This window comes from Mesoplodon densirostris, chromosome 14, assembly GCF_025265405.1.
Source record: "Mesoplodon densirostris isolate mMesDen1 chromosome 14, mMesDen1 primary haplotype, whole genome shotgun sequence".
NCBI lineage: Eukaryota > Metazoa > Chordata > Mammalia > Artiodactyla > Ziphiidae > Mesoplodon > Mesoplodon densirostris.
In genome coordinates this window covers 25,012,621-25,037,900 of record NC_082674.1, presented here as the reverse complement: position 1 = coordinate 25,037,900, position 25,280 = coordinate 25,012,621, and the positions used below count along the sequence as shown (strand labels likewise).

The following is a 25,280-nucleotide window of genomic DNA, read 5'->3' as shown; positions in this document are numbered from 1 at the left end:
TGAACACCTGCTGCCCAGCCAGCTCTGGCCTGGGGCTGAGGGCTACAGAAGTGGAGCAGATATGACCCCCAGGGTCACTCAGGGAGGTTTGTGTCCTGTCTTCGAGGGGTCATGTCTTACATCTTCTGCAGCCCCCTCTTAAGGTTGGCTCCACACAGCACTTGGCCCCAAACATCCCTCTCTGCCTATTTGGCCTCCATGACTCCTAGCCAAGCAGCTGTCACAACCGAGTTTTGGAAGGACAGAAACCCTCAGAACTTACAGAAGAGTACCCCAGAGTTTGTCCTAGGCCTGGAGGTAGAGCCCATGGGTGGCTTCTGGGGAAGCCTGTGGCCAAGGTAAGCAACCAGCATTTTATTTTGCCTTGCAGTTTCCAAATATTGAGGAAAGATTAAAAATAAACAGTATTGCAGTTTGGGGTCCCCAAGACCATCCTCAGGTTCAGTAATTCACTAGAAGGACTGGGAACTTAGCAAAGATGCTACACGCGTGGTTACTGTTTATTACCGCAAAGGGATCTGGATTAAAATCAGCAGCGGGAAGAGGTGCATGGGGGGAGTTCCAGGCACGATCGTGCAGTTGTCCCCTCCCAGGGCTGGTGTGTGGGCAGCACTTGCTTCCCCCAGCCAGGATGTGTGGCAACATGCACGGAGTATTGCCACACAGGGGAGCCCACCCCAGCCTCGGTGTCCAGGGTTTTTATTGGAGGTCAGTCACATAGACGTGGCTAATCACCACCATGATTGCCATGTCCCTCCAGAGGTCAAACTGAGTTGGCACCCTGTGACCCAAGGCCGTCACCACAAATCTCATCGTTAGCATAGACTATCTGATGTAACCCCAGGGTCCCAGGTAAACAGACACTTTTATAGGCAGAACATGCCAAGGGCTTAGAAGTTACCTCTCAGGAGTTGGGCAAGAGCTAAACATATCTTTAGGTTAATCCTTTATGGCACAAGGGTTTTTACCTAAAGACTCAATGAAGCTGTAGAGGCCCACACTCAGCAGACAAAGGCAGAAAGAGGACTTTGTCAGACCCACAGGAGAAGATCAGCCTCTGAACTTCTGAGAACATTCCAGAATTCAAGTCAGGAGGATGTCTTTGGGGTGTGTCTCTGTGGAGATATTGCCGTGGGTGGTGGATGGCTGTGCGTGCATGCAGTGTGTATATACACACGGACACATGGTGACAGTGGCCCCAGAGCACTGTGGCAGCGGGGCAGGTGCTGTACAGGAAGCATCTGTGCACATCCCAGAGGGGGAAGCAATGCATTGAAAATGAGCATTTCCTTTCACGGGAGCCAGCTGGCTTCAGAGGCACCTTGTCACTGTTGAGATGAGTTGTGTGTGGAGGCCAAGGGCCAAATTAAGTCTGTGAATGTCAAGGCGGGTGCTCGGTGAATCTGAGCTTAAAATTAGATGGCCTTATTTATGGGAGAGATTGAATCAGGAAATTAAATGACTGCAAGAGAAACAGAAGTTCCTGCCCATGCTGACCGGGGGTGGTAGGTGCGAAGGATTGGAAAAGTGGTCCTGCCTTGTAGGCCCAGGCCTGTTGTCTCCTCCCAGCTGCTGGATTCCCATTCAGCCACTGAGTCTCCTGGTCACAGCTCAGTTACCCTGCCCATGGGAGCCCAGTTTCCCCTCCTGCATACCAGTACGGGAGTGTTCATCCAGAATTAAGGAACATTTTGAAAACATATGCAATACCCTGATGGCCCCCAAGAACTGGTGAATTTGTCTTGCAGATTTTGAAACTATCCCCTGGATGACTTTGATGCTTACCAGCGGGGTAGCCTGGGGGAAGTAGCAAGCAATGAGCCCGGAAAGCTAGAAACAGGCCTGTTTTTGATGGTCTTGGATGCCAGGCTAAGGAGTTTGAACCTTATCTTCAAGGCAATTCAAGTTTTTAGCTGTTGAGCTACAGAGTGAGATTTGAAAGACAACTCTGTCTGCCACCTGTAGAATGAAAGGGAAAGGGGTGAGATGAGGTGGGGGAGAGGAGCTGGGAGTGCACTGCCGTGTTCGCCAGGCTCGAGGGGGTAAGGGAGAGTCAGCATCCATTCAGAAAAGCAGTTTTAGAGTTACAATCGGCAGGATCCATCCAGTTGATGGGCAGAGGTGTAGCTACTTAAGTTAGCGCTGGGGAGGAAGGGGGGATATGTTGACAGAAATAGGGAACCAAGGGAAGGAGCGTGTGTGGGGAGAGGATGGTGAAGGCACCGCTGAAAGGCCATGTGCATCCACACGGAGGGGCTGGCGGTGTACTGGATCCACCTGAGTCTGGACGTGAGGAGCAAAGTCAGGGCTGGAGGTACAGACTTGATTATCACAGGTGACAACTCAAGTTTGGAATCTCTGGAGATGCTATGCATCAACTTGCCCGAGAACCATAGGCATAGAAGGTAAGTGTTGGGAAATTCCCACTGTGGAGGTGTGGCTGTGCTTCTTGGAGCTGCAGGCTTGAGGCCACCTTGCTGGCTGACTGTGTCCTCTGCCTCCTGAGAGCCCCGTGGCACTGAAGGACTTCAGGGGTCTCCTTCTTCCTGATGTCCCTTTTCTCAGTGTGCAGCACGCTCCAGCCAGCCTCCCCGTGTCTCCACCATGACTACATGGCTGTGAGAAGGCGCCCAGGAGTAAAGGAAAGGCTCTTAGCATTGTAGGCATCGTAACTGGAGAGGTCGCAGTGTCTGTTGGCCCATTTTATAGATGAGAACATTGAGATCCAGAGAGGAAAGTTCTCAGTCAAGGCCCTGAACACAGTCTCCGGCCCTCCCAGGGCGAGGCCCTACCGAGCCCCGGCCTGGCTCCCTTATGCCGCCATCTGAGCGAGCAGGCCTTCTGTTTTACAGGACTACACGCGGGTGGTGTGCCCCGTGATCGATATCATCCACCTGGACACCTTCAACTACATCGAGTCGGCCACGGAACTTAGAGGGGGTGAGTGGGGCTAACACCCTTGCCCAGTAAGGACTTTCTTTTTCTCCTAGTCGTTGCTGCCAAGGGGGAAAGTGAGAAAAATCTCCTAGTGGTTTGTCTGGAACCTCCAGCCCTGCATCCTGTAATGTCAATAGCTCCAGGGTGGTCCTTACCATGGGGACTGTGAATGGAAGGGCCGGGGAGGGGGCAGGTCACTCCCAGCCCCCTGAGCTCTAGCTCCAACACAGGGTCACTCCTGGGCCTGAGGATTCGAGGGAAGCAAGGGCCCCCCTCCAGTGTGGGGCCTGAATTGTTCCAGCATCTCAGCATTGGGTGCCTCCCTCTCTTCAGGGCCCACCACAGTTCTGCCCAGGGCTGAGTGCTGGCTCCTCAAGATGGGTTTGGGGTGATTCAGCCCCTCACAGACCTCCTGCTTATACCCCCCCACTCCCGAGACTCTTGGCCAAGGGCCACACTCCATAACTGTCCATCGTGTCCCCCTTGGGTCCCACTCTTGGGCTCTGTCAACTCCCACTCTTTATCCTGTGCCCTTTGTTCCCTAAGTCCACCCAGCAGAGAAGGCTCAGAGAGGCAATAGGGGGTAGAGAAAGAAGGAAGCCGTGGAAGGGAAATCAGGCAGCTCTGTTGCCGGCCAGCTTGGGTGAGACCTGTTATCCCTGGGACCACCTGGGAAACTGGGTACGTTCTTGAGCTTCTAGTAAAGAGACAGAATGAGCAAGGTCTGCAGCTACATCAGAGAGACCAAGTCAGCCACACGGATGCTGTGTTTCAGGGTTTGACTGGAGCCTCCACTTCCAATGGGAGCAGCTCACACCAGAGCAGAAGGCTCAGCGCCTGGACCCCACTGAGCCCATTAGGTGAGTCAGGGCAAGGGTTAGGGGTGGGCAGATTCATAACCACTTGGCCCTGCCCACTGTCACGTGGTGTAGGGAAGCAGTCCATGTGAGATGCTCAAACGATTGGGCAGAAACCAAGAGGACCCTTTGCCAGGCCAGCACCGCCTTTGCCCTTATTTTAGGAGGTTTCCATCCTCGTGGAGACTTCTGCTAAAGGGATGGGGGCCGGTGGAGACCTGTGCTCTGTGCTGAGGACTTGCCCAGCGCCGTCCACCCACGCACATGCCATGTCAATATTTACGCTTTCAGCTAAACGTTGGAGGGTCCCAGATGGTCCCGTTTGAGCCTCTGACAAGGGAAAAGATGGTTCCTTAGCCCTCAGGTCCTGGATGTGAGGATTCAGCCCAGGTAGGTCAAGTCAGCCATTGCTGTAAGTGGAGGCTGCTGTCAAGGCATGGCCACGACTATGTACTAACACACACGACTGCTGTATCCCACGTGAGAACACGACAGGGGCGTCAGCTCTGGGCTGCTTTTGCGGTGCTGCAGATGGCTTTGTCCTCATCTGCATTGTCACTTCCAGACCCCATCATGACCCACAGCACAGTGGCCAGATGGCCGCCTGGGGTTCAGGCCCATCTGAGGGCTCGGCATCGAGTAGAGCACAGGGGTCCACCCAGCGGTGTCTGCGTCGTGTGTGCGGCTTCAGTGTTCCCAAGACTGGAGGGTGCACGTGTCCCAGGCCTGTTGGGAACCTCCTATCTAAAACCTTCCTGCCTCCAGTGGAACATCAGGAGGCCAGCAGGTGCTTCAGGATGTGGAGAGAAGACCACGGGACGGGGATTGCTCCTGCCGGGGTTGCAGGGATGCTCTGGGCTCTTCAGGGGCGCCTCTGCAACCGGGGCCTGCCACAGAGTAAATGTTTGATCATTTTCATTGAACTAACTTAAGTCAAACTGAGACTCAAAGGGCTGTGAAGATCTGAGTGGTGACACTCAGACCAACGGTGGCAATTGGGAGAACTTTGCAGTGGGACCTCTGTCGCATCTACCTGCCAGCCCTCCTCCCTCCTCCAGCTTCATGACCTGGAGTGATGCCGAGAGGGAGGTTGGAGCCACGTGGCATGCCAGGTAGGGCCATTTGCTCCTAAAGGGAGAGCAGAGCCTTGTCACCACCCTCAGGGCCACGCCGCACACGCCAGTGCCTCGGTTACTTGTTGCCAGAAGTGTCTGATGTGGCAGTGGACTGGGACAAAGTCAAGGACAAGGTGGTGATGGTGCAGCTGCCTCTGGGTTTCCCTTCTCTGTCCCAGGGGTAGGGTTTTCAGGGCAGGTTCTCTTCTTGTGGGAGCATCTCTGCTCATCAGAGGACAAGTGTTTCCCAGAGGATAGTAGGGTGTCGTGGCGTCGGGAGACCGAGCTTCTGACCTGCTCCCTGTCAACTAACTGTCTGACGTAGAAGAAAACGCCCTTTGCCCTCTGGACCCACCGAAGGAGGGGCCGGGTCCCGGAGGGCTTGCCAGCACCCCACCTGAGCTGTTGATTCTTGCAGACATGCGTCCTTGTGCCTATCGGGTTGCTTGGCTGGACTCTGCAGCCCTTTCCTTTCCAAGTGGCTTCTCTGGACTCTCTTTCAGTGGTCAAGGGGAGGGGAGCTTGGGAGAGGACCCCAAGGAAAGAGAATGAAGATGAGGCTGTGTTTGTTTACTAGGGCTGCTGCAGCAGAGTACCACAGGCTGCGTGGCTTAAACCACAGAAACATACTGTCTTGAGCTCTGGAGGCTGGAAGTCCAAGACGGAGGTGTTGGCAGGGTTGCTTCCTTCTGAGGGCTGTGCCAAACCCTCTCCTGGGCTTGCAGAGGGCCGTCTTCTCTCTGTGTCTCCTCACATTGTCTTCTCTTTGTGCATGTCTGTCTCTGCAACTACTTGTCCCCTTTTATAAGACACCAGTCCTATTGGATTAGGACCCACCCTAATAACCTCATTTTAACTTGATCACCTCTGTAAAGACCTTCTTTTTAAATGAGGTCACATTCTGAGGTACTCAGGGTTAGGACCTCAACATGTTTTTCGGGGGATATAACTCAATCTGTAGCAGAAGGAAAGAGAGGAAAAAAAGAAGAGAGAGTCCACTCTCAAGAAAGGGCTGTGCTGTTCACAGGTGCTGCCGCAACCCCTCTTCTCTGCCTGGTCAGTGGCCCATGGTCCCCGCTCCCTGTACTGGAGCTCCCAGGAGAGCCCCGCTGGGCAGGGCCCGTGGCAGAAGCCAGGGGGAGGCTCCCCATGCCCTCCGAACAGCTGGGGTTCTGAGCAAATCCCGACTGCCCCACAGGAGGTGTGCAGACGAGCATATTGGCCTGTCTGCAGGGTCAGGAGATTTACAGTCGAAGGGAAAAGCCCTGGAGCATGTTCCTGTTTGAGGTAAGTGGACAATGTGTTGGTCTTTCTGAAGAGGAGGAGAAACCGGAAGAATATGGCCTCAAGATCAGGACCACCAGGACAGAAGAACACGGCAGCAGTCCCCCTCCCGTGACTGACCCTCCTTCTTTTCCTTCCAAATGCACAGGACTCCAATCATAGCTGGAGGGCTCTTCGTGATGGACAAATCCTGGTTCGACTACCTGGGGAAATATGACATGGACATGGACATCTGGGGTGGGGAGAACTTCGGTGAGTCGCTGTCTCTGCATCCAGGGGCTAGGGTGCGGGTCTCCGTGCCATTGGACCACATGTGCCTGGATGAGGGCCAGGGAGATGGGGAGCAGGTCACTCCTTTGGGGGAAGACCACATGGGGCGCCAGAAGAGTGGCTGCTGGGAGGGCGGAGGGAAGGTGGGAGTTTACCCATGGGGCCACATGGATGCTGCGGACCAGGGAAATACACCCAGATGGACCATTAGGGGGAAGTTGAGATGCAAAAGCTGGAAAGACCAAGGAGGAGCACCAAGTCTGAGGGCCAGAGGCAGGCTTGAGCTGGGAGTACTGAACATGGGAATTTGGAGTTGGAAGGAGGCTGGGGATAAAAAGCATGAGGAGGAGGATGGACAGCAACGCCATTAACATCTGGACCACATTTGTTGGCTGGTCTAGGCGTACAGCACTCGGCACTGGGTTAATGAGGAGGGTCTGGGTGAATGCTTCAGAAGCCCTTATCTTTTCACGCAGAGAAAGCAGTGGGGGAGGGGGGAGGGGTTGGGTTACGTGTTCCAGAACTGTGTAAACAGATGGCCAGGTGTGGCCACAGTGGTGTAGGGCTGCCATGTGCAGATACAGGAGAAAGTAGTTGGAGACCTGTCCCATCTAGATGATGACAATGACTGACCCTCCAGTTTCCTCGTGTGTTAAGTGTAACACAGGGATGCTTTGGGGGTTGCTGTGGAAATCCATTCAGGTAAGTCTGTAAAACCTCTGGGCACCATGTGGACACAATACACGTTAGTTACCATTTCTTCGCTCCAGCAGGTGAGACATAAGAGATGACCAGCCTATAAGCTGCACAAGGCAGGGATTTGGTCTGTTTGTTCACGGCTATCTCCCTTGCCCAGTATGGTGCCTGCCACAAAGGAGGCTTCAGTAACTATTCGTTGAATGAACCACAGGAGAACCATTGTAAAGCAATTATACTCCAATAAAGATGTTAAAAAAATAAAAAAAATAAACCACAAGAGAGGAGAAAGAAGAGTCCGGGTGTCAGGGCCCCTTCCCCTTTCTGGGTACTGGGGAGCATGTTTGGCACGGGCTCCCCGAGCAGTGGCGCAGGCCAGGAGAAGGATCCATGGGGCTCGTCCTGGCATTTAGCGGTAATCCTGTGCATTGTCCTCTGCCCTGTTTTCTCCTGTCCCTGTCTCCGGGATGCATTATGGCTTTCTTCCTCGGTCATTAAGAGTTATTTCCTGGAAATTTATGGCTGTTGGCCTGACCCACAGCATCTGTTCTCCTAAACTGGGCAGTGTAGAGAAATCTATCAGAAAAGTCCATGTCCTGCCATGTGGGGGCCAGGTTGGAAGCTCGGCAAACAAAGCAGAAAATCCCAGTTCCCACAAACCAAACCAAATCCCCTGACTAGGACTCAGTCCTCGGATGCCATGGGGGTCTTTGGGGTGGGGTTTGAGCGGGGATCTGCCTGCACCAGCCCAGGAGAACTTGGAGCCGGGTACATCCTTGGCGTTCTCAATGGGGACAAGATCTCTCTCCTTCTGGGCAGAGCCCATCAGATGTCCTAACGTTCACAGTACCTCTCCTGATTCTTCCTGATGTGCTCTAGCCTTTACTCCTGTACATTGAATCCTTTCTGCAGCCCTTTTGATAGACAGCAGTCATCCAATCTCTGCTCGAATGCTACTGGTGATGATGTGTTTGCTGCTTCACAGTATGGTAAGTTCTGTTGTTGAGAATTTTTGTGTTGAATTGTTAGAAAATTCTTCGAAGTCGAAGCCCAGCTTCCATCAGTCAGGCCTTGTTCTGCCCTCTTGACCCACACAAAGTACGTGTGATCCTTCCTTTCCGTGGCAGCCACGCGTGGTTGCAGGCAGCATGTTATTTTCAATGATGTCACATTCTGGTCCAACCTTCCGGTACCTTCTCTTTATAGCAATGTTGACACACATCTGCTCACATCCAGGGTGATCTCCTCTTGTTGGTTCCCCAGTGGTTTGACATCACCAAGTGCTGACTGGACCAGGGAAGTAGAGAGGGGCTTCGGGAGAGGTGTGGGAGAGACATTTTACAATCCATCACAGAAGTTTTTAAATCACAAAAAAAGCACTGCAGACAGCTAACACAGGAAACGCTGTTTTCTCCAATTCCAACATTCCATTATACTATAGCCAACTCCCAGCACTTTAAAAGTCATTTCTGGCTTTTTTTTTTTTTAGCATTTTACATGCCAGAACATGCAGTGCTTTTTTTAAAAATTGAAGTATAGTTGATTTACAATGCTGTGTTAGTTTCAGGTGTACAGCAAAGTGGTTCAGTTATACATATACATAGGTATTCTTTTTCAGATTCTTTTCCATTATAGGTTATTACAAGATATTGAATATAGTTCTCTGTGCTATACAGTAGGTCCTTGTTGGTTATCTATTTCATATATGGTAGTGTGTAGATGTTAATCCCAAAGTCCTAATTTATCCCTCCCCCACCCTCCGCTTTCCTCTTTGGTTTGTTTTCTATGTCAGTGAATCAATTTCTGTTTCATAAATAAGTTCATTTATATATGTTTTTTAGATTACACAAATAAGTGATATCATATGATATTTGTCTTTCTCTGTCTGACTTACTTCACCTAGTATGATAATCTCTAGGTCCATTCATGTTGTTGCAAATGGCATTATTTCATTCTTTTTTATGGCTGAGTAATATTGCACTGTATATATATACCACATCTTTATCCATTCATCTGTTGATGGACATTTAGGTTGTTTCCATGTCTTGGATATTGTGAACAGTGCTGCTATGAACATTGGGGTGCATGTATCTTTTTGAATTAGAGTTTTCATCTTTTTCAGATATAGGCCCAGGAGTGGGATTCCTGGGTCGTGTGGTAGTTCTATTTTTAGTTTCTTAAGAAGCCTCCGTACTGTTCTCCGCAGTGGCTGCACCAACTTACAATCCCACCAACAGTATAGGAGGGTTCCCTTTCTCCACACCCTCACCAGCATTTATTATTTGTAGACTTTTTGATGATGGCCATTCTGACCAGTGTGAGGTGGTACCTCATTGTAGTTTTGATTTGCATTTCTCTAATAATCAGTGATGTTGAGCATCTCTTCATGCGCCTGTTGGCCATCTGTATGTCTTCTTTGGAGAAATGTCTATTTAATTCTTCTGCTGCTTTTTTGATTGAGTTGTTTGGGGGTTTTTTGATATTGAGCTGTATGAGCTTTTTGTATATTTTGGAAATTAAGCCCTTGTCCGTCGCATCGTTTGCAAATATTTCTCCCAGTCCGTAGGTTGTCTTTTCATCTTATTATGGTTTCCTTTGCTGTGCAAAAGCTTATAAGTCTGATTAGGTCCCATTTGTCCACCTGCAAAGGACAGATGGTGAAGAGGGGTAAAGGAATCTGCATGTCAGAGTAAAAAATCCCAGCTCCAGTATATGGCAAGAGGGCCCCTTGCTTCCAAGTCCTGAGGATCCTCTCCCCTCAGCATCACTCATGTCCATCCCCCTCTCACTCTCCTAAATGATTCTCCACCTCCAGTCTGCTCCCCTCAAAGCCATCCCTGCACACTCCCGCCGAAGTGCTCTTGGAAATGCCAATCTCTCCCATCCTCCCGGGTTTGGCACCCCCTGTGGCCCCTTCTTGTCCTAAAGACAAGGCCCACACCATTCCTTGGCCTTGCCCACCTCCCCAGCCTTCAGTCCAGAGGCACTGACAGACCCTCCTGCACTGCCCGGACATGCCCAGCCATCTACAGGGACCCAGCCTCCACCCTCCACCAAGTGCCAAATGGCCACAGATCACAGCTCTGGGGCTGCCTGGCCTCCCCCAGGACTGGGACACCCTCCCTACCCACCCTCTGCCCACTCCCCTCAGCACCCTGCTCTCCTCTCCACTCTGGCACTGGGCCCCCTTGTGTATTTGTCTGTTTTTTCTTCTGTGCCCTCCACCTACAAGAACATTCATCCAACTTCTCGACCTCGATGACTGCAGCGGTGGAAACTGCTTGCTGAATGTGTGTTCAAAGCGGGAGGCTGACCAGGAAGGGGGTTCAGGGTGGGAAGGACCACATGTACACAACTCTGAGGCTCCATTTAAAATGTCTCCATGCATTAAACAGAGCCTGTGAAGAATAACAATGGCAGGTGAAGATGTCTTTCCTTTCCCAAGACGTGGGATTTCTGTGTGTTCCAGACGTAGTTGCCTTTGTTGCATTGACTTGATTTCACAGCACAGAAGTCCATGAGGTCACTGGACAAGGCTTTGGCCAGTGTGACCAGGACCATCCTCAGTGGCGCGCTGCCTGGCCCGCCCATCTCACTTTCATCTGCTGGGAGCGGCCCCAAACGGCCCCTTGAAAGCCAACCCCAGCTATGCACTCGAACAGCCCGACCCTGGTGCAATCATTCCCACAAAGCGTTTCTAAGAGGAGCTGAAGTGCTGATAATTACATCTGCAGTTCAGCATAGGAACAGGTTTTAGGGAAATGTGGCTTTTAGCCTTTTATTTTTCAGAAGTTGTTTTGCATTAAAATTGGATGTTTAAACTCCAATTTTCATAACACAGGATACATGGAAAATATCTACTACATCTACTCACTTTAGCTTTTGGTCTTTAGAGGTGAAAGGAACCTGTTGCCAGGTAAAAGTGTGTGTGTGTGTGTGTAAGTGGTGGGGTAGGAGGTGTGCCTTTCCAAAATGGAGGGCTTGGCACATATATGAAAGGAGAGTATGGGATTTCTGGATTTAAAATGGGGGGTTTCTAAAGCATAGCAGATACAAAAGATAACGCTGAGGAGAGAGATGAGGGTCCCAGAGAGGAGCTGCCACCTCCAGCTCCCCCATCCCCAGGACACAGTCAAGGACATCAGGCTGTGTCAAGTTTGGCAGGCACACTCCCATGTGTCAACATGGGCTGTGGAATCAGACAGGCCTACGTTTGAATCCTGCAGTCATCACTAGCTCTGTGTCCTTGGGAAAGTTGCTTTACCTCACTGTTTCTAAGTCTTTAAAGTGGAGACAGTGATCCCCATGGTAGGGGAAGGGCCTCTGCCAAAATACATCCCCGCCCTAATCCCCGTGTTAGAGAAAAATTATTCTGACACTTGTTAAAATGGTAAGAAAGACTTTAGTCAGGCCTCTCACAATGGGCATCAAGGCTATCGCAATGGCAGGGCTGGGGGATATGGGGCTCAGCTCCAAATACAACAAGAACAGGTGGGGATTTGGATCCAAGGAGTGGGGCGGGGGCGGTGGATGGAAATTACTAAGAGGGAACATCAAAAGTGGGGGGAATACTATTCTTTTTTTTTTTTTTTTTTTTGTGGTACGCGGTCCTCTCGCTGTTGTGGCCTCTCCCATTGCGGAGCACACGCTCCGGACGCACAGGCTCAGCGGCCATGGCTCACGGGCCCAGCTGCTCCGCGGCATGTGGGATCTTCCTGGATCGGGACACGAACCCGTGTCCCTTGCATCGGCAGGCAGACTTTCAACCACTGTGCCACCAGGGAAGCCCAGGGGATAATATTCTTGAAGTGACAACATTATGAAGGAAATAGCAATGGTTAACATGGGTTAAAGGTGAGGTTGACAGGAGAGGAGAGAGGTGGTTAAAAAAAAAGGGCAGCGTGAGGGATCTTTGTGGTAATGAAACTCTTCTGTGTCTTTACTGGTGACGTGGACATGTGCATGTGATAAAATTGCATGAGGTAAATACACACATGCACACACACAAATTCATATACATGAAACTTGGAAACCTGAATATGATTGATGGATTGTATCAATGTGAATATCTTTGTTAAATTCATGTACTATAATTTTGAAAGACGTTGCTATTAGAGAAAACCATGAAGGGTACACGGGATCTCTATTTTATTTCTTATAATTGTGAATGTACAATTATCTCAACATTAGAAGTTTAATTTAAAAACAAAGTGGGGGGAATTCTGTTACACTGACCTAAGGTTTCTTACCAGGGTAATCAGATATGGGGGCCGGGGCAGGCTGGGGGGTTGGATTCTCTAAACTGGCTTAGCAGGATTCTTGCTAAAACGGGATGCAGGCCTGACTAGGGTAGGGAACAACAGTTCACGCCTAGTCAGAGAGAGGGTGAGCCTGAGTAAAGTTTGGTCACGGAGAGCATCTCCTCACCTAGAACCTGTCAGGAGGTCACCTTACACGGCAAAAGGGAGTTTGCAGATTCAGGCTCCTGAATCTGAAGCTGGGAGAGTAGCCTGGAGTGTCCAGGTGGGCCCAGTCCAATCACATGGGCCCTTTGCAGCAGAGGACTTTCTCTGGCTGGAGTCAGAGGAGATGGAGTGGAAGCAGTCAGAGAGGTTCGCAGCCTGGGAGGAACTGGCCTGGCTGCCACTGGTGTGAAGGCGGAGGGGCAGCGTGGATGTAGCAGGGGCCCCTGACCTACAGCCAGCGAGGAGAAGGGTACCTCAGTCCTGCGACCCCGAGGAACTGGCTTCTGCAAACAACCTGAATCAACTCGGAAGCTTCAGAGCCCCCAGAAAGGAACGTAATCCTGCTGACATCTTGATCGCAGCCTGGAGAGACCCTCAGCAGAGGGCCCAACCAAACCCACGCTAGGTTGGTGCGGTAATTTGTTACGGCAGCAGTAGAAACACGCTCCCCGGGCCACTGTGAAGACGAATGAGGCCCCGAGCAGTGGCCTTGCCTCACCTTCGGGCTGCGGGCGAGCAGGTTTGTCAGACAAGCGCTGTGTCACACCCGCGGGAACAGTGGGTCCCTCTCGCTTTCTCTTTCGGCCTCACCCTTTCCAGGTTCAGGGGCTCAAGATGTGAGAAGAGGCCTCATCTGAGAAGAGCATCCAAGTCTGATGTAAAGTCATCTTCCCCCACCCCACCAGGTGGGGCTGCTTGCTAAGCCCCAGGCCCAGGTGCGGTCCCTCAAGGCCACGCTTTTCCAGAGGGACTGTGGAGAGGTAAATGGTGCCACCATGACATTCGCAGCTGGACAGCCCATGGTGACCAGGGTGGGCCTGTGGTTACTGCTTGTTCAGAAGTCAGGGACCTGGATGCAACCTTAATTGTCCTGGATGATGTGAAGCATAATTTTGCTGATAGGTTCAAGGTTATCCTTTGTGGCCCAATAAGATTGCCTCTACTCAAGTCCGTGTACTCATTAAAAAATAATAAGAGAGCTTTCTAGCCCAGGTGGCCCTGAGAACGTGAAGATTCTTGAAAGGGAAGGTCCCTGTCACCACATTTATCTGTGTGGACTGATGAGTGGCTGTCTTACTGCTCATCACTGTCCCCTCCACTCCCTTTGTCCTCACTAGATTTCAGCTCGGCCAGGGGGAGAGTGGATAATGCTGTGTAGACAATAAATGTGTCTGTATACAGTCCATTTGGTTCCATTTAAAACAGGCCCACTGCCTTCAGGGGAGCCCTGTCTAATGCTCCCTTTGCCTTTGTCTAGAAACCGGGCTATCAGAGGAGATTCCAACTTGACCTATATGGCCAAGGAGTGGCATAGGAATAGCTGTGATTCATTTCCTGGGGAGGAAGCTGTCCCCTTTCCCCTGAATTCCTGTCCACCATCATGGCTCGTCAGGTAGACGCTGGCTCTGGTTAAGGGTTGGGGGCTTATGAGCGCTGGTAAAACTACTGATGAGTTGATGAGAAGACAGAAGGAAAGAGCTGAGGACAGAGGCTGGGGGAGGGCAGTTTACTCCCAAATATTCATCTGAAGTTTAAAGAAAAGAAGAAGGCAACAGCGCCCCCAGTGAGGATGGAGTAATTACACATCTCCCTGCCTGGAATTCAGAGCAGATTTGGGGCTGCGTGACATCCATCACCAGGGAGATTATGCGGGTGCTGACTCAGTGAGAACTCCCCACAAACTCCCTACATCATCTTCCGGCTCCTTCACTTAAGAAAGTGATGACTTTGCAGGAACTGCAGCCATGGCAAGTGGAGGGTCTGGGCTCTACCTGGAAGGCCCACTGCTTTACACCTCGGTCTATGGCCCCACTGCTTGGACCTCGGGATCACAAGCCTTTCACGGAGGCTTCAGCACAAATCTGTGAATCACCGGACCTGGCTTGCAGTCCTGGGAGGATACACATTGTTATCCTGAAGTCAGTGGTGTACATGTCCAAGGTGTTAAATACTCCACACTATGGTACCTGAAAGTCATTACATGGATCTGAGTGCTCCAAGCTTCATCACCCAGACTGCCTTGACTCTGGCCGAGGCACAGCAAGGCATGTGTCTCAGGTCATCTTGGTTTCGACAGTCTGGACTCCAGAGGAGAGAAGCTCTTACTGCATCTCAGGCTGCAGCCTCTGGGGCAACATCAGCTGGCCGGAAGCAGAGCTGAGACAGGCAGGTGTCAGGACTGGATGAAGGAGTGGATAAGGTAGCTGGTTATAGATTGGTCTCTGTGGTTCATCTGTGAGTGCCCTGAAGTCAGGATCTTCGTGTCCACAGCCGCATTAGCTGATGGTGCGTGTTCACACTGAGTTTCTTGGGGTCAGGGCAAAGGCAGGAGTTTTGGAGCTGGGGAGATGGGCTTCAGAGGCCAGCTACCCGCTGTCAGTTGTCCTATCAGGACTGCTTCTGCATCGTAAAAAACATCCACAACCTCGTGTGGGATTGTTAGGATGACTAATAAGTTACTGCCTGAGGGAGGACCACACAAAACCCAGCCCAGGAATAAATGAAAGAGTCCTTTCCTCCCATGCAGAACTGAGATAATCTGATGTTTTAAAGAAGCACAGACACAGGAAAACGAGGAGGAAGGATGGTTTTAGAGGTGGAGGAGAGGAGGCAGCCTGCAGAGGGCTATTAGAGGATGCTGATGGGATAGAAGACGTACTGCATCTGAGGGCATCCAGTGCACCTCGACAGAGCGTCAGGCAGCCACGGAGGTCAGTGCTGGAGCCCAGAGTAGAGCTGGACTGGTGGGAGAGGGGTGAGTCCTCAGCGTCAAGCGAATGTTGGGGCCAGATGAGGAAGCAGTGTCAGCAAGGTACTCAGAGATAGCGCCTTGGGGTGGAGAATGCCAGAAGCCCAAAAGGAAGGCGGAGAGGGGAATGGTACTTTCTGAGGTGGAGTCTGTGCATGATGGTGGCAGAGGAGGCGGGGCCAATAGATTCAGAGAGAAGCAGAATGCTGGGTGAAGGAAGCACAGGGAGAGGAACAGGTTTCAGGGGCGGGGAGGGTGGGTGGGCCTGAGGCACAGGTTGGAGGGATTTGCTTTGCAAATGAGGAGGGACGTATGTCTCATTTGAATACATGTAAGGAAGAGACCATAGCTGAAATGTATGCATATTTTTGGAAGAAAGCTGGCACAGAATTAGTAGCTTATATCCAGTAAGCAAGGCCTCCATCTCTGGGTTTGAGGGGTGAGAGGGTTTTCCTTTTTGGGAACTGGAAACCCTGTTTTGAGGTCCTGGAGGGGAGCTGATTATTGGAGCCCAGTAGACCTTAGCCCTGGAGGCTAAATTCACACGCGTACCGTCACAGTTCCCTGCACTGAGCCCTCCGCCCCTCCGTGCATCACTGCAAGGTGGAGAACTGGATGCTGGCCGTCAGCTAAGCTCACCCATCGTCCCCCGCAAACGCCAGGCTGGTGCCCCCGATTCCAACCAGGCAAACGCCAGGGCGCCGGGTATCATGGATTTCTATGGAGAGTCAAAACCTCAGGTGTTAAGTACCACAGATTTCAGCTGCCTCCTGTGGCAGAAGCAGGAAGCTGTAAGTCATCTAGGAAGTTGGAAGTGGGCACAGGTGGGCGATGCCTCTGGTGTCCACATCTTAAAGAGACGGCCTGCAGAGGAATGTCTTGTAACTGTTACTGAGCTTTCCAGCACACTTAAGAGTTTTCACAGTTATTCTGGTGTCAACGGCAATGCTGTGGAGTACTTTTATGATCTTCATTTTACGTGTGAGGAAACCCGGCCTCAGCGAGGTCAAGCAGTTTTCCCAGGGACACAGCTGGTGGGTTACTGCAGACCCGGGGCCACTGACCCCAAAGCCAGGTTCCTCCCGTCTCTCCCCGACCCTGTGTGCTTGCCATGATTTGACAGCACTCGAGACGTCCTTTCTTCATCCTGGTGTCCACGTCGCCCCCGCTCCGAGGGGAACCCGAGCTTGCTGGAAATGAGCTGTAGCCTGTCCGGGAGGGTACCTGGGCAGAGGGCGACAGTTGTCCAGGCAGCCTGGCCTGCAACTTTTCCAGGGACACAGGTCAGGAGGCAGGAGGGGACAGGTAAAGGGTGACTGAGGACAGGCGAATATGAGAGCAGGTGAGGATCAGGAGGAAGAATTTGTGTCCGAGCACTTGCTTGGAGGGTTGGAAAGAAGGGAGAAGGAGAGCAGGACATATGGGAGGGACAGGATAAAGGAGGGGACCCTGTGGTGAAGGAACCCAGGGCAGTGGGGCCCAAGGTGCTGGAGGGTGCGGGGCACGTCGTACCTGGTGGGACAGCCCTGGAGTACCCGCATCCTCATTTCCTGCTCATGGGCACCCGGGCCGCTTCCAGGGGCACTTGCCCATGGGCACGGGATTTTCCTGAGCCATCCTGTCCTCCTCTGGCTTGAGCTTGACTGCACAAGCATGGGCCAGGCAAGCATTTCAGATGGGAAGCCAGTGGCATGCAGCGAGGAGGCTGCCCTGGGTGCAGTCCGTAAGGGGATGCACCATCTGCAGAGGAGTTTACAGCCATAATAAAACCCCTCACAGTGTTCAGCAATTCCCAACCAAGGCAGTGATGAGAGATACTCCCCCACCACCGCTGAACTCCGCTGCTTCCTTCTGGGCTAGAACCGCTGCTCCAAGCCTGCAGGAAGCAGCCCCGAGGGAGAAATGCACCCGCCAGCCTAGCCCCAGCGCCTCTGCTAACTCCACCCCTCCCCCCTCCTGGAGGTCCCTGCAGCAGCAGCCAATGGGGAAAAAGGGGTTTGTGTGCAAATCCCCACCCAGGGGAGCACCTCTAAAAGAGCTTCGAGGCTTCCGGCACTTTCTATGGCTGCTCCCAGCTCTCGACCACGGCTCAGACTTGCTCCTCCGGGCTAAGATTCAGGGGCCCTTGCAGCGGGTAGAATTGCCATCTCAGTGTTGGGAGGCTCTGTCCTGGACACCTTGTCCAGGTGCCTCCTGGGAAATGGCCCTCTCTGTCGCCTCCAGGCCATGTGGCTTGCTAGCCTGTCAGAGTGGCAAACACACTTACTCCATGACAGCCCCTTCTATCTGGACCTTGACCATCAGAAAATTCTCCCATAGTCTCTAATGGAAATTCTTTCTCCTCGGTCCTGGCTCTAACCCTCTGGGATCATATGAGCTCGTCTAATCCATCTTCCACGTGCTCAAAAGCAGCTCTCTCATAGCCCCCAGGCTTCTCTTTCCAGGCTAAAGCATCACAGCAGTGGCCCCTGCCGTGCAGGCCCCTGAGTGTGTTCCAGAGGCCTCCATGAGGGCAGGGAACAGGGGTTGATTTTTGTGTGCTCCTCCCTGCCGGCCACTGTTTCCCTGTTAACTCAAACCACCCTCCCAGGTGTGAGTTGTTACCATCCTTGTGGGCGGGGAAGCCGAGGTTGCTGGGCCAGTGGAGCACAGCTGATAACCCCCGCACCCGAGACTGGGTGTGGCCGGCCCTCCCCGCTCCCTGGGACCTGGGATTCCCTGGCGCCTGGAGTCTCAACACTGCCATCCTGTGCCCCTCCGTCCAGGAGGCAGAGCAGTGATGGGGGGCATGGCTGTCTTGCAGAAATCTCCTTCAGGGTGTGGATGTGCGGGGGCAGCCTAGAGATCGTCCCCTGCAGCCGCGTGGGCCACGTCTTCCGGAAGAAGCACCCGTATGTTTTCCCCGATGGAAATGCCAACACGTATATAAAGTAAGTGTGCGCTGCAGTGGCCGAGGGCTTTTCTGGTGTTGGGTTGCTGCTGCCCTGGGTTCTCTGGTAGGTCGCCTGAGTGTTCTGGATGGACAGGGGCTGTGGGTCCTGCTCACTGGGCTGCTGCCTGAGCAGGAGAGGTCAGGCCTCCCCGTCCAGCTTCAGGCTGGAAGCCCCAAGGCTGTTCTCCACTGTTGGCTTCCAAGGCTTCGCAAGGCCCCACATGTAGCCTTGGGGGCTTCAAGTCACTGGGCGGCGCCATCCTGCAAGGCTCAGGGCCCTGGGTATTTTGGGTTGTTTGGGGTGGGGGAAGGGTGACTATTTTGCCCCTGAGTTCTAGAAGATCCGCTGCTCCCACCTTCAGGCTGGGTCACCAGGGGAAAGGCCCTTGGGAAGATTCGGGAACGGGGAGGCACAAGTAGATACAACCCACCTGACTGCTCCGGGGCCTCGAGGGTGCACAGAAGCTGCCAGGCTGGCGTAGGCCCTGCGGCCCTGGGCTCCTTTCCTGGGACTTGTCATCTCTCGCCTGGGGACAGCATGAAGATCCCGGGGTCTCAGTGACCCAGCAGTACCCACTTGCCTATTCCTGCTCCCTCCTTCCGTACACCCTTCTGCTTTCCGTGATTTTTTTCTTCAGCCTTTCTCCTTTTCTTTAAAAGTAATTCCTTACACCTCTTTCTCCTTTTGTTCTTCTGGTCCTCCAGCTTCGTCTCCCCTTGTCTCTTGTCACTTGACAGCTCACTCCCCATTTATTTCCACTTTGCCCTTTTTTTCCTCTCATTTGGTCCATTTGGGGGAAGCGCCTCTTTTGGTGTTTTGCTTCCCCTGTGGTGGTGTTCTCCTCGTCTGGGTTCTCCCATCCTCAGTTTCTCACACGTATGGACAGCTGTGGGTGTGGACAGGTGTGGAGGCGTGATGGGCTTGAACAGGGAGAAAGTTGACACCATGCTGGGCAGAGCAGGGCAGGGAGAACCCAGTCAGCAGAGACGGGAACAAAGGCAGGGCTGCCTGGGCTCTGGGCTTTTACAGGGAAAGGTGAGCTGGGGGCGCCTGGCACAGGAAAGCGGTGGGGCTGTGATGGGGAAAGGGGCCAGCCTGGGAGTGAGGGGGCAGAGCCTTGGGCTCCAGAACGTTCCTTGTGTTTGTGACTGGGCCCTGGCCAGCGGGCATCCTGCGTGCCCCCAACAGGTCACTGGAGGGGAGGGAAATGTGGGGCAGTGTCTCCTCGGCAGCTTCCAGTTTGCCGGTGGTTAGGCCAGTGAAGGGAGGCGGCAAGGCTCTGTTAGCTGCCTTCTGAGCACCAAGAGCTGGGCTGCGTGTGCATAACTCCTTCCAGGTTCACGGGCTTGAAGGGTGTGCCACGCTCCACTGTTGAATGCCTCTGTTCCACACAGAGCCAGAAATCTGGAGGGGCATGGCCTTTTTGGTGAGCCCCCGAGTCCACGCACTCGGGCCTTGGCAGGCGCTGCTCCAGCCCTGCTCCTGGCTTCTGATTGTTTTCCCACATCCTCTCTTCCTGGCACCCCTGCCTCCTGGACAGACATCCTCCGTGTCTGTCTCTGTCTCTTTTTCTGTGACCTTGGATGTCAAACTCAGAGCAAATAGCTGATTTTTTAAAAACTTCAGAGTCCTGGCAAACGTTTGACCGAGATGGCGTGATTGCTTAATTCTTTACACCTGCACCAAGCTAATCATGTGGCCTGTGGGAACCCGTGCGTGACTGGCTGTCCGCTCAGAGAGCTGGGCCCTGGGCTGAAGGGGAGAGCTCTGGAGCAGGTGTCCACGGACGGCCAGAGGTGAGATGGTCAGCACTTGCTCCTCTTGTACTGGCACTAAAAGGATGTACCAGATTCTCCTGGCTCTTTTCTCCCTGATTTTTTTCTCTTTTGAGGACGACAGAAGTTCAGTTTCTGGTGTAATTTCTCTGGCCTGTGCCTTTTGGGAAGAGAGTATGTAGTGACTACTAAAATCCTGTGTCTTGGGGTAAAGGTCCCTTTGGAGATTGGTGGTAGTGGCTGGGCTCAGCGCTGTGGGGAGAGTAATGTCACTGGACCAAGGTGGGCCCCATGGGGGTGACGCTGCCAGCTTGCCGCTTGTGTATATTTTACCTGGACACGTCCCAGGTCCTCTCTGACCCTCCCCGACACCCCCTGTCTCCTCAGGAACACCAAGCGGACAGCTGAAGTGTGGATGGATGAATACAAGCAGTACTACTATGCTTCCCGGCCATTCGCCCTGGAGAGACCCTTTGGAAAGTAAGTGTCCCTCCTGGTTTATTTGTGCAAAGGGCCAAGAGCCCCAACTCACAGGCCTGAGGAGAGCGGGTCCCAACAGGCCTGTGTACTCAGCTGGTCTCCCGAGCCCCCAAGCCCCTCCAGGGCCCAGGCTGGGGCTCTTCTCCCTTCATGTGCCTTCTTGCTCCTGCCCAGTTCTGGCTGCAGGGCCTCGGACAGCTCTTGTGGGAGGACCACCGGGCAACCTGGGCCATCTACTCAGGTGGGCAGAGCTGTGCCTTGTGCAGTGGACTGGTGTTTCCAGCTTTTTATAGAAAGGTGGGGTGCTGGGCTAAGCAACCCTGGTCCCTCCAGGTCAGGGTTCCTTCCTCCTCCTCCTCAGCTGCCCAAGCCTAAATCTTCTGCCTTCCTAGGAAGAACGGTACCATGCAGATCTCCTCTAGAGCCGGGCTCCAGCTTCATGGGGGTCGAAGAGGACAGAGAGAGAAATTAAGGGCCAGATACCATTACATGAGATACCCCATTAGTCCTCTGCAAACTGAGAAATGGGTATAATTACCCCTGTTTTACAGATGAGGAGACTGAGTCTTCTACAGGTTCAGCTACTTGCCCTGGATCACACCGTTACAGGAGAGGGAGAAGGCTCAAATCACACCTGTCATATTCCAGAACTCTGTGATGTTGCACTCCCCAACCCAGGGTTGATTTGAGTAGAGAAAAATGGCAACTTCATTGATGTTATCATTCGTCTTTTGCGGGGATGAGGGGCAGCCAGTGGCTTTTGTCAGCTGATGTCCCTCAGTCATTCTAAGGCTGTTAACAGATGAGATTTTTGCAGCCTACTCTCTATAGGTCGAGCCCATCACTGCCCGGGACGATTAAATCAGAGGCTGCTAAAGTGATTTGTATTTCTGAAACCATAAACCCATACTGTTCTCCCCTTCTCCTACTCAGAGCCTCCCACGGCGTTTATTCTGAGTCCTCAGCCATCTTCCGGTCTTTGGGCCATGTGGGTCCACCCCTCCTTTCTTCATTGCCCTCCCCTCTCCAACTTGGGTTCCACCTTCTTGCTTAAAGAGAATGCTTAAAAGATGTTGTCCTCAGATCTCTTGCTCTGTTGGGCATCTATCAACCCTCCCTGGTGAAGTTCTCTTAACCCTGGATGAACCCGACTTTGTACCGTTTCCTGCCCGGTTCACAGGCTGCTGAACAGTTCTGGGACTATCAGCTAGTGCCGCTACCACTCCGAGGCCATCAGGCTCAGGGAGGCCCTTGGTGGACCTCTTGAGCTTTTGCCACCTTGCCTGGCCAGCGTTCTCCCTCAGTCTCCATTTGTACCTTTTCCACTCTCCCCAGCTGCTGAGTGCACCCCCCTCCTTTCACTCACAGAAGATGACACCTCTGTTTTGTAGCTGAAATAGCACCAACTTCCCAAGACAGACGAACCTGTCTGCACCATCCTTGTGTCTCTTTCATCTTGAAGGATAAGGTGTGCCTCCCGTTCTCCGGACACTCTCTTCCCCCCCCTGCATTCACTCATAAATCATCATTTATCGAGGTCCCACTGCCCGGATTCATCTCCTCCTGCCTGTCGGCTTCTCGCACTTCAATGTGCACACAGATCTCCCGGGGATCTTGTTAAAGTGTGGATTTGGGTTCGGTAGGTCTGCAGTTCTGTAAGCCCCAGGTGGTGCCGTGCTGCTGGTCTGAGGACCTCAACTCCAGGAGCGAGGTTTCAGGGTGATGGTTGCCAAACTGTCTGTACACTGCAGTCACCTGGGGAGCTTCAAAAACTCTGCTGCCTCTACTCCACCCCCAGAGAGTGGATTTCCCCTGGGCTGTGGCCCGGGCTGTAGAATTTGTAAAAGAACCATCCCCCCACCATCAGGTGAATCTAATGCACAGACAGTGTGAGAGCCCCTGTCCTAGCGGACTTTGCGCTCTGTGTGCCTTCACTCTCCCTGATCACCCATCTCTCTTCTCTATTGCATGGTCCCCATTGGCATTTAAATTTATTCAGTATCTTACATAGTTTCTAAAAACAAAAGAAGAGAAGGAAAGAAAACAAACTGTAAGAACTCTCCCTCAGTCCAGCTTTGCTCATCACCTACACCTGGTCTTCTGCAAGCTTCATGAAAGAGCTGCCTGCCTCGCTGTCTGCGGCTCCCCTCCCCCTTCTCCTGACTGTGACCTGAGGCCGTGCCCCTATCCCCTGCGATCACTCCCACCTGGCCCACCCATGACTCCCTGGGACCCCTTACCTTTCTCTATGTTACCCCACTGGTATGAGACTTCTCCCACCCAGCCCCCTTCAGGCACACTTCTGATCTCGGTTTCCAGAACTGCAGTCTTGGCTCTTGTCCTGCGGTGCAGGCTGCACCCTCTCAGCCCCCTTTGCAGGCTCAGGCTCCTCTCCCCACCCTTATATGTTCCCCGAGGATCTGTCATAAGCCCTCTTACTCCACATTTTCCCTGGCATCAACCACCACTGTGCTGCCGATACTCACGTTTCCGTCTCTGTCTTGCACCTTTCCTCTGAGCTCCATCCCTTATGTCCGAGTAGCAGCTGGGCATCTCTGCCTGGATGCCTCCCAGCCTCCTCCAACTCGACAAGTCCTAACTGAACTCATCCTCTTCACTCCTAAACTTGCCCCTTACCCCAGATTCCCCATCTCAGTGAACGCTCTTCCCTGCATCCTGTTGCCAAACCAGAAATCTGAGTGTCAACCCTGACTTTTCCCTCCCCCTCTCCTCCCACACCTAGACAGTCACCAAGTCCCAGAGATCCTGCCTCACTCATGCACTGAACATCTGGGTTCTTGCAAATGCTGAACATTTAGCCCTTTTCAAACAATGTCATTCCTGTCCTCATGTTGCTTAGAGTCTGGTGAGGAATGGTGGTTAGTGCTGTTTAAGAAGTTCCAGTGCCGTGAGGGCGCCCGGTCCAGTCTTTGGGGTGGAAGGAGGCAAGGCTGGAGAGAGCAGGGCCTGTTCTGTGTGGTCACCCAGGAGAGACAAGGTGTACATGGAACTCGGGTGGGTGCTGGCGGTGCAGTGGAGAGAATTAAACCTGCCCCTCTCTCCGTTCCCACCCCACTTACCCGCCAGCAATCATGAGCAGCACCTGGGTTTCTTCAGCCGCCTCCTAACTGCTCTCCCAGCTTTGCACATAGACGCATTCACCATCAGTAAGATGCTCTTAAAGGGCTAACAGCGCCACATCGTTCTCTGCTTAGAACCCATCCATGGCATCCCATTGCCCTGAAAATGAAGTCCAAGCTCCTCCAGGGTATTTCACAGGGCCTTTTATGGGCTGCATCTTCATCTCTCCTCCCCCCACCTCCCCTCTCCCATCCCCCCCCACATACATCCGTTCACACACACATATTCTAACCTGTACCAGTGTTCCTGCCAACAGACCCCTTCCCTCTCCATGTGCACTGATCTCTCTTTGCTATTCCCCTTGCACTACCAGGGGCCCCCACCTCACCCACTTTCTGGTTTGTCTGGACAACGTCCACTTTCCTTCCAGATACCAGCCTCCACATTACCACTCGACCACCACTGACCCGACAAGCATGGGGCCACCTCTGAGGTGCTCCCACCCCACGTCCGCATCGGGCTGTGAGCACCCGGCTCATTACCTGTCTCTCTCTTGCTCGAAAGTTCACCATCACGTCCCACACGGGGCACAATGCCTGGCGCATACCAGGTACTCAGGAAAGATGTGATGAACAAATACATGACCAAAGCCCAGAACCAGCTAACGAAGAGGATTCTTTGAGGCTGGGCTGGTTGAGGCAGGGCGTCGGGGGGACGGCAGTTCAACAGCAGAATCCAAAGAGAGATTTGTAAGTAGACCCAGAGCCCCGGCGGTGAATTATTAACCACACGCTGAATGTTCTCATAGCCTCATTTTTGGTGAAAAGTGAAAACACCCCCACGTTCTGTTTTCAAGTAAAGCACAAATCTTTGGTGTCATCACTGCTCCACTGTGAGATATTGCTAAGTGTTTCCATAGCTCGGTCTGGAGCTCTCAAAATCTCTCTCGGTTATTTTCCCCAACACCCTCCAGGGAGACGTGGGTGCAGAGCATGGGCACGGGTTGTGCTGTACGCCTCCCAGCCTGGAGGGCTGGTGCCTCCTGGGTCCACGTTGCTGGTGCCCAGCTCTGACACGGCTGTATTTTGTCTCTGTGTCTGCCCTCCCCCCTCGCCCCCAGCATTGAGAGCAGATTGAACCTGAGGAAGACCCTGCAGTGCCAGAGCTTCAAGTGGTACCTGGAGAACGTCTATCCAGAACTCAGGTATCTGCCCTGTGGTTTGAGCCTTTGCTAGCTGCAGGGAGAGACCCTCCGCTGACTCAGTCTGGAGAAGGGACCACCTGTGGCCATCTGGATGAGGGTTTTTAAGTATATGGAGGTCTGAGAAGGCCAGTTGGCTCCACTTATCCCTGAAACCGGAAAGAGAATTCTATTAATCAGTAGCATGAGGGATTGAGGTTAGCTGTAGCAGTATTTCTCAACTGCTGGGGTTTGAACTCTGGGGTGTGACCTCAGGGCATGGACTCACTGATTCCATTCCAGGCTCCAGTCTCCTGGGTTGTTCCCTGCTGCCTTGCTCCTAGTGGCAGCTCCCCCATCCCCAGGCCCCGAGCAGGGCAAGTCATTGTAACACAGCCAGGGAGCGAAATGCCCCTGCCACTCTCCAAACTGCCCGACCTCTCCAACTGCTGGTGTTA

At 52.9% G+C, this 25,280-nt stretch overlaps 1 protein-coding gene across 2 annotated transcripts in view; it reads left to right on the top strand.

The window, feature by feature from the left end:
• GALNT14 (polypeptide N-acetylgalactosaminyltransferase 14) overlaps positions 1 to 25,280 on the top strand; it is a 211,821-nt gene that overhangs the window by 168,734 nt on the left and 17,807 nt on the right. Inside the window, exons 7-12 of one of the 2 annotated variants that reach the window (XM_060117198.1) lie at positions 2,853 to 2,940; positions 3,713 to 3,797; positions 6,342 to 6,445; positions 18,177 to 18,303; positions 20,469 to 20,561; positions 24,763 to 24,846. In XM_060117198.1, coding sequence (XP_059973181.1) covers positions 2,853 to 2,940; positions 3,713 to 3,797; positions 6,342 to 6,445; positions 18,177 to 18,303; positions 20,469 to 20,561; positions 24,763 to 24,846 — 581 coding nt within the window. The remainder of the gene's footprint in view (positions 1 to 2,852; positions 2,941 to 3,712; positions 3,798 to 6,341; positions 6,446 to 18,176; positions 18,304 to 20,468; positions 20,562 to 24,762; positions 24,847 to 25,280) is intronic. The other variant, XM_060117199.1, reaches the window with a different exon arrangement.